The 12,989-nt window shown below is 47.7% G+C and overlaps 1 protein-coding gene across 1 annotated transcript; it reads left to right on the top strand.

The window, feature by feature from the left end:
- Positions 1 to 806: 806 nt before the first annotated feature.
- LOC146027227 (paraneoplastic antigen Ma1 homolog) lies at positions 807 to 2,162 on the top strand. Its single transcript, XM_083158180.1, has one exon. The coding sequence runs from the start codon at positions 807 to 809 to the stop codon at positions 2,160 to 2,162; it is 1,356 nt and encodes a 451-aa protein (XP_083014306.1).
- The last annotated feature ends 10,827 nt before the right edge of the window (positions 2,163 to 12,989 follow it).

Below are 12,989 nucleotides of genomic sequence, written 5' to 3' on the forward strand. Positions count from 1 at the left end.
CATGCTGAGGAATTACTATTTGTTGCTGCATACAAGTGTACACACTGGGATTGTTCTACTTTACTGCAAAGGATTAACAACTCCTGCAAAGCTGTAAACTGGACAGAGAGTGTTTCCAAGCCATGCTTACATCAATATAGAAGGGCCCCAACTTGCAGTGCACTGCTCCATTTGCGTGGTTGTGTGTGGTATCATTGTGCATGGAAGGTATTGTAGAGTTATAAGTAAATATGCTACATACAGCACATGTGGTTATTCCCATTATCCAGCACCTGTAAGGTTAGTCTCTGAGATACTGAGTCAGTGTAAAAGTGTATGGCAAGTGATGTTTATGTCAGAGACTGTTGGAATCATTTAGAGTTATTGTGCTAGCCAATTGTCCACAGTATAAGCTAGGAGCTGGTGTTATGCTTTCATCCCCAATGTCCTATTATTGTATTGTTCCCGTCATTCTGTCATGTCATTCCAATGTATGATTTCCATATAAAATTATAAAAGCTGCATTTAGTTGCCCCAGTTAAATAAATGTGCCAAGTTGGCTTCTGCAGCACACAGTGTGTCACAGCGTATTAGTACTGGGCAGGGGGTTTCCCGAATCTCCCCCTGGTGTACTTCCAGAACACTCCCCAGAAGAGAAGCCGTGATTCGGGTGGAGGCACTGCCAATAAAGTTCAGAGGTGAGATACACCTACATCATCTGGTACATATATACCCTCACTTCGCATACTACAGAAGGGGGTGTTACGGTGGAGGCACTGCTGAGATTCTGAAGACACCCTCAGTGAACACCACTCAGCACAGACGCCATGGATAGTATAAGAGAGGAAATGTATTTGTGGTGTGAACAGCAGGCTGCAGACCCAACCCAATGTTTAGGGATCTATGGGGATTCTCAAGGTGTGACCGAGGAGGAAGTCATGCAGGTGCTTCACAGGGTTTATGGGATTGAACAGCCTAAAATACTTGGACAGAAACATAGAGATGCTGACAAGACCAGCCTGATATTATGTGAGACACAAGCAAAATTGGATAGAGATTTTCTTCCCTCCATCATAGTTGGGCCAAGTAAACAAAGATGGAACATTGTTATTCCTTTGAAGCCAACACCCCTAGCAACAACACCTCTTATTGCTGAAGTGTCTGATGGAAATATTAGCCAACAAGTATTCTCTGCCACCAGGGAAGAAAATCCTATGCCGTCCTCCTGTACTAGTGAAACTGACAAGGGTCAAAGTGAACTGTTCCTCACTGCAGTACAGCAATTGGTGGAACAGTTAGGAAAGTCACAGCATGATGGGAGCTACAGAAGGCTCAGAATCTTCTCAGGACTAACGCCAGTCCCTGCTGGGGAAGAAACTTATGAAGCTTGGAGGGAGATGGCCTCCCAATACCTGGCAGAATGGCATTGCTCAGAACCCTATAAGAGACAACGGGTAGTGGAAAGCCTGAGAGGTCCAGCTGGAGAATTAATCCAAGCTGTAAGGAGAAGTAATTCCCAAGCCACTGCTCAAGAGTACTTATCGGCTCTGGACCGGGAATATGGGATAGCAGGGGATGCCACTGATCTTCTATACCAGCTACGCCACACTTACCAGGAGTCCGGGGAGAAATTGTCCAGTTATATCTATCGGCTGGACAAGCTTATCCATTTTATCGTATCAAAGAAAGGGATATCCCTAGCAGAAGTGGACAACATGCGTATGCAACAGTTGTTAAGGGGAGCTTTGTCCCTTGACCCAGTAGCAATGAAGATAAGAAATTCTCAACTTGGGAAAACATCACCTACCTTCCTTCAGCTAATAGAGGATGTTAAGCAAGAGGAATCTATAGTCGAGTCCAGAGAAAGGGTGACCAAGAAAGTCAAGGTTGTACAGCCAAAACCTGATGCTGCCCTTCCCGGCGCTGAGCTAATGAAGATTGTGGAGAAACAAGGGGAACAGATTGCCCAGCTGTTGGAGATGCAGAAACAGCTCCAGTCCCAGATGCAGAAAGGCCACCTTGCAGAACGACTACCCATGTCAGAAGATATCTCCGCTCGGAGGCAGGGAGAGTGTTTCAATTGTGGAGAAGTTGGGCACTTCGCTAGACAATGTTCACATAGGTGGAGAAAGAGGAGGTCTCCGTCACCATGCCCAAGGAATGGGAAGCCGGCGAAAAACTGAGGGGGAGGACCAGGATACCCCACACTGGCCCTCTAAAGAAAGTGAACATTAACACTGTGGGGAACTCTAACCCAGGATGGAGCCATTTTCCTGAAGGATTGCTAGGCCCTACGCCTCATGTTCCTGCATCGTTGAATGGAAGATCATGTATAGCTTTGCTAGATAGTGGTTCTCAAGTGTCCATTGTGTTTGAGAACTGGTACCGAAAGAATCTGTCTGACTTCCCCATCAAGCCATTATGTGGACTGACTATCTGGGGCTTGAGTGACAAGAGTTATCCCTACCTCGGATACATCACTGTACCATTGAAGTTCCCAAAAGAAATAGCTGGAATAGAAGAGGAGGTAGAGGTGGTTGCACTTGTTTGCCCTAATAGTGAAGGAGAACCTCGAGATGTCCCAGTGATTATTGGAACAAACTCCCACTTGTTTGAGATACTGGCCAAATGGTGCAAAGAGGCAGGAGGGGCAAATTATGGTAAAACTCTTAAAATTCACCCTATGTGTTTGGATGCTTATAAGAAGAAGGAAGAGGGAAAGAGTTCTTCAAAAGATACCAAATTACACATGCAAAGTTTTGATCACTGCTTTGCTGGAAGTGATGCTGGTCAAGAAGACAAACAATGGCTTGTTGAGCAGATGCTGCAAAGAGAGGCTGCCTTCTCCTCAGGGGACTGGGATTTGGGCCAAGCCAAAGGGGTTGAAGTTATCTCTTGACAAGTGTAGTTTCTGCCAAGCCAAAGTCAAGTATGTGGGACATATTGTGGACAGGAATGGAATTTCTACAGATCCGGCAAAGATAGAAGCAGTGATAGAGTGGCCTCGACCAACAAAACTGAAGGACTTAAGGTCATTCTTGGGGTTTGGTAACTTCTTCAAACGGTTTGTCCCCAACTACAGTAAACTTGTCAAACCTCTTACAGATCTAACTCGGGGTTACCCAGCTCCAAGAGGCTCTCACCAGAAAGAAAAACCATTGTTCCGGGTAAATGATACCTTTGGTGAAAGGTGGAATGAATCGTGTGAACAAGCATTTGAGGGTTTGAAAAACTGCCTGATTCAAGCACCCGTTCTGGCATATGCTGATCCAGAGTTGCCATATATTCTTCATGTAGATGCTTCCTTCGAGGGACTTGGAGGAGTGCTATACCAAGTGAAAGAAGGAAAGCTGAGACCAGTCTACTACATCAGTCGAGGCCTCTCACCCAGTGAACGAAACTACCCAGTGCACAAGTTGGAGTTCCTGGCCCTTAAGTGGGCAATTGTTGACAAACTTCATGACTATTTATATGGAGTACCATTTGAAGTGCACACAGACAACAATCCTCTTACCTATGTGCAAACCACAGCAAAGCTAGATGCAACGGGGCACAGATGGTTGGCGGCCCTGGCCCTTTACAATTTCACCATAAAGTACAGACCAGGAAAAAGCAATGTAGATGCAGATGCTTTGTCAAGATTACCGGGCAGGTTTGTGGAGTCTCAAGAAGATGAATGGATAGAGGTGCCTGCTCCAGATGTGAAGGGGATGTGCCACGAGGGGCGAGTTGTGGTGCCCCCAGTCAAAGAGTGCCTAACAGCTTTAGGTGCCACAATAGATGCACTACCAAGACAATATTGCTGGTTGAGTCAATTGGAGCTCAGTGATCTTCAAAAGCTGAGTCCATGCCAAGTCAGAGAAGATCAGCAGAATGACTTTTCTATAGCAGCAGTTAGGTGGTCTGTAAAACACAGACAAAGACTCCTCCAGGAGAGTTTAAAAACGGAGGAAGCTGTCTTGCTGAACCGACAGAGGGAGTCCTTGGTGGTAAAGCAGGGGATACTGTTTCGACAAACCAGTCACAAAGATGGGAGAGAGAGGAGCCAGCTTGTATTACCCGAGAAGCACCGTCCCATGGTCCTCCGTGCTTTGCATGATAACCACGGCCACCTGGGAATAGAGAAAACCATGACTTTAATTTCAGATAGATTTTATTGGCCGAAAATGGAGAAAGACATTGAAGCTTATTGTAAATCTTGTGGGAAATGCATACTCCGTAAAGCACTCCCAGAGAAGGCAGCACCGTTAAAGAACATCTCCAGCAATGGCCCCTTGGAGTTAGTCTGCATTGATTTTCTGTCAGTGGAACCAGATGAGAGCAACATTTGTAACATTCTTGTTGTGACAGACCATTACACTCGTTATGCTCAAGCCTACCCAACAAAAGACCAGAGGGCTGTGACGGTGGCCAAAATCCTATGGGAGAAGTTCTTTGTCCATTATGGATTGCCTGCCCGCATTCATTCAGATCAGGGTCGGGACTTTGAGAGCAAGCTCATAAAAGAACTGTGTATTGTGTGCGGGATAAAGAAATCAAGAACTACTCCTTTCCACCCTCAAGGAGATCCCCAGCCAGAAAGGTTCAATCGGACACTTTTGGGTATGATGGGCACTCTGGACACTAATAAAAAGGCACATTGGAGTAGGCACATCAGCCAGTTGGTGCATGCTTACAACTGTACGAAAAACGAGTCCACAGGATACTCACCATATCGCCTAATGTTCGGAAGAGAGGCTAGATTACCAATCGACATCTGTTTTGGAGTAGACACTGCTGACCCTAAAGAAAGGCCCCATTTAAAATATGTACAGCAGCTGAAACAGGAACTAAATGAGGCCTACAGAATAGCTGAAGCTGCTGCATCCAAAGCTGGACAACGAAACAAGCGTCGATTTGATTTACGGGTCAAGGAGCATGTTCTGGAGCCTGGTGATAGGGTTCTACTTCGACACTTGGGCATCCCAGGTAAACACAAGTTAGCCAATCGGTGGAGAAAGGATCCTCATGTTGTGATTGCAAAATTGCCAGACATCCCAGCCTACACGATAAAACCTGAAGGACAGACAGGCCCTATAAAAACCTACCACCGACAGCATTTGCTCCCCCTCAAAGCTGAAACCAGGTTCTGGGAAGAGCAAGAAAAAGATGTGCCTAAAGTGTCCACAAGCAGAAGATCAAAAAGATTCAGAGAGCCTCTCACAGAAGATAATGAGGAAGAAGATGATTGGGGTTATGATGCTCCAGGGCCATCAAGAGAAATTAATTACATACAAGATATCCCAAGGTTCACTGGGTCTACCGAGGGGGCCCCTATGAGACATCCACAAGTAGAAGAAAGTATACCTATGGTTTCCATACCATATGAAATAGGCATCAACCCAAGGGTATCGGGAAGGTTAGATTCCCAGCATCCAGAGGAAGAAGGACTTGAACCAATCAATGACATTGATAGGGATGTGGTTGTTCCAGATGTGAAGAATACTGAATGCCCCAGAGGAGTGTCAGGGGGAGAGGAAGGGACCCCAGCAGTTCAAGGTCGGCCTAAAAGGACACCTAGAGCTCCAATGATGCTGACTTATGATAGTCCAGGTCAAATAAGTGAGGTTCCTAGGATGATTCATCCTTGCTGGGTCTACCAGTGGCCTTATGTAACTCCCATATCTATTACGACAGGGCTTGTTGAGTATGACTGTGAAAGTTTATTTAGACAGGATGTCTTAACCCCTATTAATTTTCAGGTTGTGGGACAAGCCGCATCATCTGTTCATTATGGACTTGCCCCACAGGGGGAGTGTGTAACCCCTGGGAGTGCTGCAGTTGGACTTGAGCACCCAGAGGCTACTAATAACTTCTACACAAATAAGGAGAGAGATGGACAATGTCTTTTAACATTCCAGGAAGAGAAACTACACCTCCCAGGAGGCCACTGTAAAAAGGGGGAGGAGCAAAAAACGGATCTGTGTGTGGGAGGACTGGAATCCCCCAGTGCATGAGGGAGAGGAGATCAAAGAGTATCCAGAGAGAGAGACTGTGCTGTGTGAGAAGTCCAGGAGAGGGGACCCTGTACAAGAAGTCACAATATTCTTGATATAGACAGAACTCACAGTTTGAAGAAGGATTCCAGAGCCAGAGGGAGTGCTGTGAAGTGACAGTGAGGAGCACCAGGGAGAGGCTTGCATGCACCTCTGAGGAAGGACACATTGCTAGTCAGCCATCTTGAGTGAGAATCAAGTTCAAGTCTTGTGATCCCCATGTGTGCAGATAAGTATTTAAGTGGGGTTTGGACTGTGTCTGGCCACAAGGGCTGAAGAGTTAGGGATAGATGGGAGGGCAGGTAAATATGCAGCAAGCATCATGCATTTGAACTTATGCTCCATGGTATTCCCCTGATGATAAATAAAAGCTGTGGAACTACAAGTCTCAGGATACACCTAAGCAAGGATACATGCTGAGGAATTACTATTTGTTGCTGCATACAAGTGTACACACTGGGATTGTTCTACTTTACTGCAAAGGATTAACAACTCCTGCAAAGCTGTAAACTGGACAGAGAGTGTTTCCAAGCCATGCTTACATCAATATAGAAGGGCCCCAACTTGCAGTGCACTGCTCCATTTGCGTGGTTGTGTGTGGTATCATTGTGCATGGAAGGTATTGTAGAGTTATAAGTAAATATGCTACATACAGCACATGTGGTTATTCCCATTATCCAGCACCTGTAAGGTTAGTCTCTGAGATACTGAGTCAGTGTAAAAGTGTATGGCAAGTGATGTTTATGTCAGAGACTGTTGGAATCATTTAGAGTTATTGTGCTAGCCAATTGTCCACAGTATAAGCTAGGAGCTGGTGTTATGCTTTCATCCCCAATGTCCTATTATTGTATTGTTCCCGTCATTCTGTCATGTCATTCCAATGTATGATTTCCATATAAAATTATAAAAGCTGCATTTAGTTGCCCCAGTTAAATAAATGTGCCAAGTTGGCTTCTGCAGCACACAGTGTGTCACAGCGTATTAGTACTGGGCAGGGGGTTTCCCGAATCTCCCCCTGGTGTACTTCCAGAACACTCCCCAGAAGAGAAGCCGTGATTCGGGTGGAGGCACTGCCAATAAAGTTCAGAGGTGAGATACACCTACATCATCTGGTACATATATACCCTCACTTCGCATACTACAGAAGGGGGTGTTACGGTGGAGGCACTGCTGAGATTCTGAAGACACCCTCAAATGGGATCATTGTATGAAAACATTCATTGAAGAAGGAATTGATGTTTCAGTATTTTTAACTTTGGTGGAATTTCTATTCTCAGTACCGGCAACTATGTCTGCAGTGAAACGTGTATTCTCATTTAAGGGCTCAATACATACAAAAAAAAAAAAGAAACAGATTTGACATTGTTACTGTAAGGCCTATAGATTGTAAGCTTGCAGCAGGGCCCTCCTACCTCCAAGTCTGTCTGTTGTTACCCAGTTTGTCTTATCACTGTCTACTATTGTAAAGCGCAACGGAATCTGCTGCGCTATATAAGAAACTGTAAATAAATAAATAAGGCCGGGTATACACTTTGAATCTAAAGTTACACCATAAAATGGGACAGATGTATTAAGCCTGGTGAAGATATAAAGGGGGTTATTCTGGTTAATTTGCTCAAATGCGAATTCGTATCCTTGCGAGACAACCAAATCCCACCTTGCGAATTGTGGTATGCCGGCCCACCATACATTCGCACTGGCTGTGAATGGATGTTTTACATACAGTAAACATCCATTCGCAGCCTACAGGGGAACACCCACATCATTCGATGGTCGGCGACCATCGAATGACGTGGAACGTGTATGCATATCTAAGGTTGCTCAGAGCAACCTTAGATCTGTGTGCACATTCTGAGGGAATTGGGTGGGCAGCTGACATCCGGGGACGTCAGCTGCCCACCCCCGCACCCGCGTCATGGGCCCATTACTATGAGAACGCTCAGTGTTCTCATGGGAAGGACGATGAAATGATGGGCATTCCCATATGCTAATGGGCCACACTGCCGCCCCCCCGCCCATTGGCCGCAAGGTTGGGTGCGAGCACCCGGCGAACATTCTGTTCACTGCGGCCGCACGCACCAAGCGCAGAAAAATGTGCAAAAACAAAACATCCGCTGCGTGCGAACATGCCGCCATGCAAATGGACCTGAATAAGGTCCAAAGTGGAGAAAAAGTGGAGATCAAGTGGAAGGAGATAATTCACCAGCCAATGAGCTGTGTATAAAATTGACAGTTGGGAGTTGATTGGCTGGTGCATTATCTCCTTCCACTTGATCTTCACTTTATCTCTTCTCCAGGTTTAATACATCTGCCCCACTGTAAAATATACTGTAGGTTTTAAATTGATTGGGGTGCCGGACGCGGTCCCAACAGTTGGAATCCCTACAGTAATTTACCTGACGTTGGGATCCCGACTGTTAAAACACCGACAGATGGGTTCCCGATGACCACCGGCTATTCTCCCTTGTGGGGGTCCACGAGCCCCATAGAGGGAGAATAGGTGTAGTGAGCCACCGTGCCCGCAGCGTGGCAAATGCAGCGAGCCCACAAGGGGCTTTGTTGCGCTCGCCATGCTGTCTGAGTTCGGCCAGTCGGGATCCTGACGTCGGGCTAATGACTTTCGGGATCCCGACTATCGGAACCCTATACCACACCCATTGATTGTGTTGTTTTTAAGGATGGTTTCCTTTTAACATAATCTTATTGCTACAGGTGCACTGGATGATTATTAATTAAGAATCAGTTGTATATAGATCCCTTGTGGAAGGACTGTTCATTCTGCTCCTGAGGATACCGGGAAGCAGGCCCGGCGACAGGGGGGGGGGGGGGGGGGGGATCAAGGGGACAGCCGTCCCTGCCCTATGTTAGAAGCCTGGCTGGCCTGTCCCTGCCACTCAACCACTCAGCAACTCTCCCCCCCCACACACACACACACTGGAAACAAAAGGGGCGGGGCTACACAGGAATTGAAGGGGCGGGCTACTCGGGTCATGGCAGGGGGCGGGGATACATTGATCTCAGGCTCCTGCTATGCTGAGCCTGTCCAAGAGGGAGATGAAGCTGCTGACATCCCAGGGCCACCCAGAGAGTAAGCATACACTCTGTGGGTGTTTCTAAGTAAGTGCTTAGTGTGTGTATACTGTATGCAAGGTGGGTTAGGGTGCAGGACACAAAAGTAAGGATTATGCTGCAGGGGTAAGGAGGGTTACGGACTACATTCGTGTGATAGAGCGTAAGCTATGGGCTAAGGGAGTGTGTCAGTGTGATAGAGCGTAGGGGGAGAGAATGCATTGGTGTGATAGAACACAGTCCGCAGGGTCAGGGATGGCATCAGAATGATGGAGTGCAGTCCGCAGTGCAAAGGAGTGTGGCAGTGTGATATACAGTAGCACAGGTTGTAGGGTGAGGGAGGGTGTCAGTGTGATAGAATGCAGGTTGCAGGGTGAGGGAGCATCAGTGTGATATAGTGCAGTGTGAGGGAGGGCGTCAGTGTGATATAGCACAGGCTGCAGGGTGATGGAGGGCGTCAGTGTGACTTAGCGTGGGCTGCAGGGTGAGGGATGGCGTCAATGTGACATAGTGCAGGCTGCTTGGTGAGGGTGCGCGTCAGTATGATATAGTGCAGGCTGCAGGGTGAGGGAGGGCGTCAGTGTGACATAGCACAGGCTGAAGGGTGAGGGAGGGTGTCAGTGTGACATAGTGCAGGCTGCATGGTGAGGGAGGGCTTCAGTGGAACATAGTGCAGGCTGCAGGGTGAGGGAGTGCCTCAGTGTGACATAGTGCAGGCTGCAGTGTGAGGGAGGGCATCAGTATGATATAGTGCAGGCTGCAGGGTGAGGGAGGGCATCAGTGTGACATAGTGCAGGCTGCAGGGTGAGGGAGTGCGTCAGGATGATAGAGTGCAGGCCGCAGGGGGAGGGCGTCAGTGTGTTAGCGCGCAGGCCTCAGAGTGAGGGAGAGTGTCACTGTGATATTGTGCAGGCTGCAGGGTGAGGGAGTGTGTCAGTGTGATAGAGAGCGCAAGCCGTGGGGTGGAGAAGCACGGTAGTGTGATAAAATGCAGGCCACAGGGTTAGGTATTGCGTTGGTGTGACAGAGCGCAGGGTAAGGGAGTGCCTTGTTGTTACAGTATAGAGCGCAGGCCGTGGGGTAAGGGAGTGCGCCAGTGTGATAGAGCACAAGCCGCGGGGTGAGAGAGGACGTCAGTGGGAAAGAATGCAGGTCGCAGTCTGTCCAGTTTATGTTCCAACAAAGGGGGGTTGATAGCATTTGAGGGGGTGGGGGCCCTCAGAGATATCTGTGTATGGGGACCCAAAAATTCTGGTCTGAGCCCAGAGAAACACGTTGAGCCGAGCTACTTACCTCTGTGTACCTATGCTACTATAGGACACCCTCTCTGGTAATTCACTGATCTGGACATTATTGTGAACACTTGCCTTCTCATTGGACATTCTCATCTGCACTGGAAAGATTCCTGGGCAGCCATTGACTTGCTACAGTCATCCAGGTTTTATCTTTTCCCAACGAACATTCATATCATCAGTGAAGGGCATTCTGTATTCATCATCCTCTTTCCTGGGACTACCCTGACTACCTGGTAATAATTACTGCCTAATAATTGGAGACATCCCAGTCAAGGACATATACTGTATCCAGAGTAAAGGTGGCCATACTGTACATGTACAGATCGATTGGGCTGGTTGGAACAAAAACCTGGTAATATCTGAATGGCAGTTTGGCAGTTTTCCAGCATTTCAAAGCAAATGGTCAACTGTCATTTGCTCTCATCCATTACCAGAATTTTGTTTCAACCAGCCCAATCTGACAATCGATCTATAGATGTAAAGTGGCTTGAAAACTTTGTACTTGTTTCCTAGCACGGCGCCCGCCCACTAAGCAAATTGCTTAGTGGGCTATTCTGTGTAGGAAAATCGGTACTTGTGGATAATCACGGCTCCCACGATGTGCATCGCATCGCATGCGATCGCATGCGTTTTTTAACAGAAAAGCATCCAAATAGTATCAAACATGTTCAATGGCCCCCAAATGTCATTTTTGAGGCTGTACCACCCCCACTATCAACGCGAACCCGAAGCGTGGCGAGCGCAGCGAGCCCGCGAGGGGCGGTGGTACGCGTCCTACGACCTTTTCATACCCCCACTATCCACGTCGGCGTGGAGTTGAGAATAGAAAGTGTGGCGAGCGTAGCGAGCCACCGAGCCCGAAGCGTGGCGAGCGGACACGGATACCTTCACAGGTATACGCGTCCCCTCGTGGGCTTCACAGGTGTCCGCTCGCCACGCTTCGGGCTCGGTGGCTCGCTGCGCTTGCCACACTTTCTATTCTCAACTCCACGCCAACGTGGATAGTGGGGGTATGAAAAGGTCGTAGGACGTGTACCACCGCCCCTCGCGGGCTCGCTGCGCTCGCCACGCTTCGGGTTCGCGTTGATAGTGGGGATGGTACAGCCTCAAAAATGACATTTGGGGGCCATTGAACATGTTTGATACTAATTTCAATGCATTTGGATGCTTTTCTGTTAAAAAACCGCATGCGATCAAATCGCATGCGATGCGATTGCATGCGATTTTGTTAAAATGGTAAAAACTGCAACAATCGCATCCAATCGCATGCCATCGCATGCCACTATATGTGGCATGCGATGGGAGCTGTGATAATCCACAAGTACCGGAAAATCGAATCGCATCGCACTGCATGGGCCATTTTAGTGCCGTGCGATGCGATTTTTTTAATGTAATTTATTCACTGCTCTGTAAGCCCCAGGGGATCTCATTGCATCGCATCACACCTCCCGCAAAATTGCATGCGATCGCCATACAAAGAGGTTTTAGGCAACCCCCCCCCCCCCACTATCCACGCCACCCCGAAGCTTGGCGAGGGGCAGCGGAACGTGTCCTCTGACCTTTTCATACCCCCAATATCCACGTCTGCATGGAGTCGAATTTATATAGTGTGGCGAGCGCAGCAAGCCACCGGGCCCGAAACGTGGCAAGGGCAGCGAGCCCCGTGAGGGGACGCGGAATACATGTAAAGTAATCGGCAGCCACGTGCCACGCTTCGGGCTCGGTGGCTCGCTGCGCTCGCCACGCTATATAAAATCAACTCCACGCCGATGTGGATAGTGGGGGTATGAAAACATCGGGGACGCGTTCCGCTCACCACGCTTCGGGGTGGCGTGGATAGTGGGGGGGGGGTGGGTGCTTAAAACATAACTGTATGTCATACAACGATATAATGGCATCGCACACCCTATAAAATTGCATGCGATCACATGCAATTTTGCAGGAGGTGCAATGTGATGCAATGCCATCCCCTGGGGCATACAGAGCAGTGAATAAATTACATTTAAAAATTGCGTCGCATTGCACGGCACTAAAATGGCCCATGCGATTTCACTACGTTAACGTACGTAGGAAATCTGGGCGTCGTGCTAGGAAACAAGTACCGAAAACTTTTTTTATTCGTTTATGTGCTTTTTGATATCCATTGACCAATTTGATGCCTTATTATTATGCACCGATTCTAGCTAACTATGAAGCAGATGGGAAAGCGATAAACTGGAGATAAAGTGGAAGGAGATAAAGCACCAGCCAATCAGTTGTGTTTGAAATATGACAGTTGGGATCTGATTGGCTGGTGCGTTATCTCCTTCCGCTTTTTCTCCAGTTTATCTCTTCGCCAGGCTTAATACATCTGCCCCTATGTATAATAAATTGTTATCCTTTTTAATATAGCGCACCACCATGCATGGGTGAACCACCGCTATAATTTTGTTGAGTTCATTAAGTGATGGCTAAGAGGTTGATCAGACTGGAACCGATGACGCAAAGGTTATCGTATTGGAATAAATGGCACGGAGGTTTATCCACACAAGTGAAGAAACTGGGAAGACTTCCAGGAGATACAGAGGCAATACAGACTGAATGCTCTGAGGAGAGCAAGTACAAAGCTCAC

This window comes from Crinia signifera, chromosome 8, assembly GCF_055691185.1.
Source record: "Crinia signifera chromosome 8, ASM5569118v1, whole genome shotgun sequence".
Lineage (NCBI taxonomy): Eukaryota > Metazoa > Chordata > Amphibia > Anura > Myobatrachidae > Crinia > Crinia signifera.

Excerpts from the sequence above, each read along its gene's own strand:
- LOC146027227 (XM_083158180.1), top strand. The coding sequence starts at position 807 with ATGGATAGTATAAGAGAGGAAATGTATTTGTGGTGTGAACAGCAGGCT.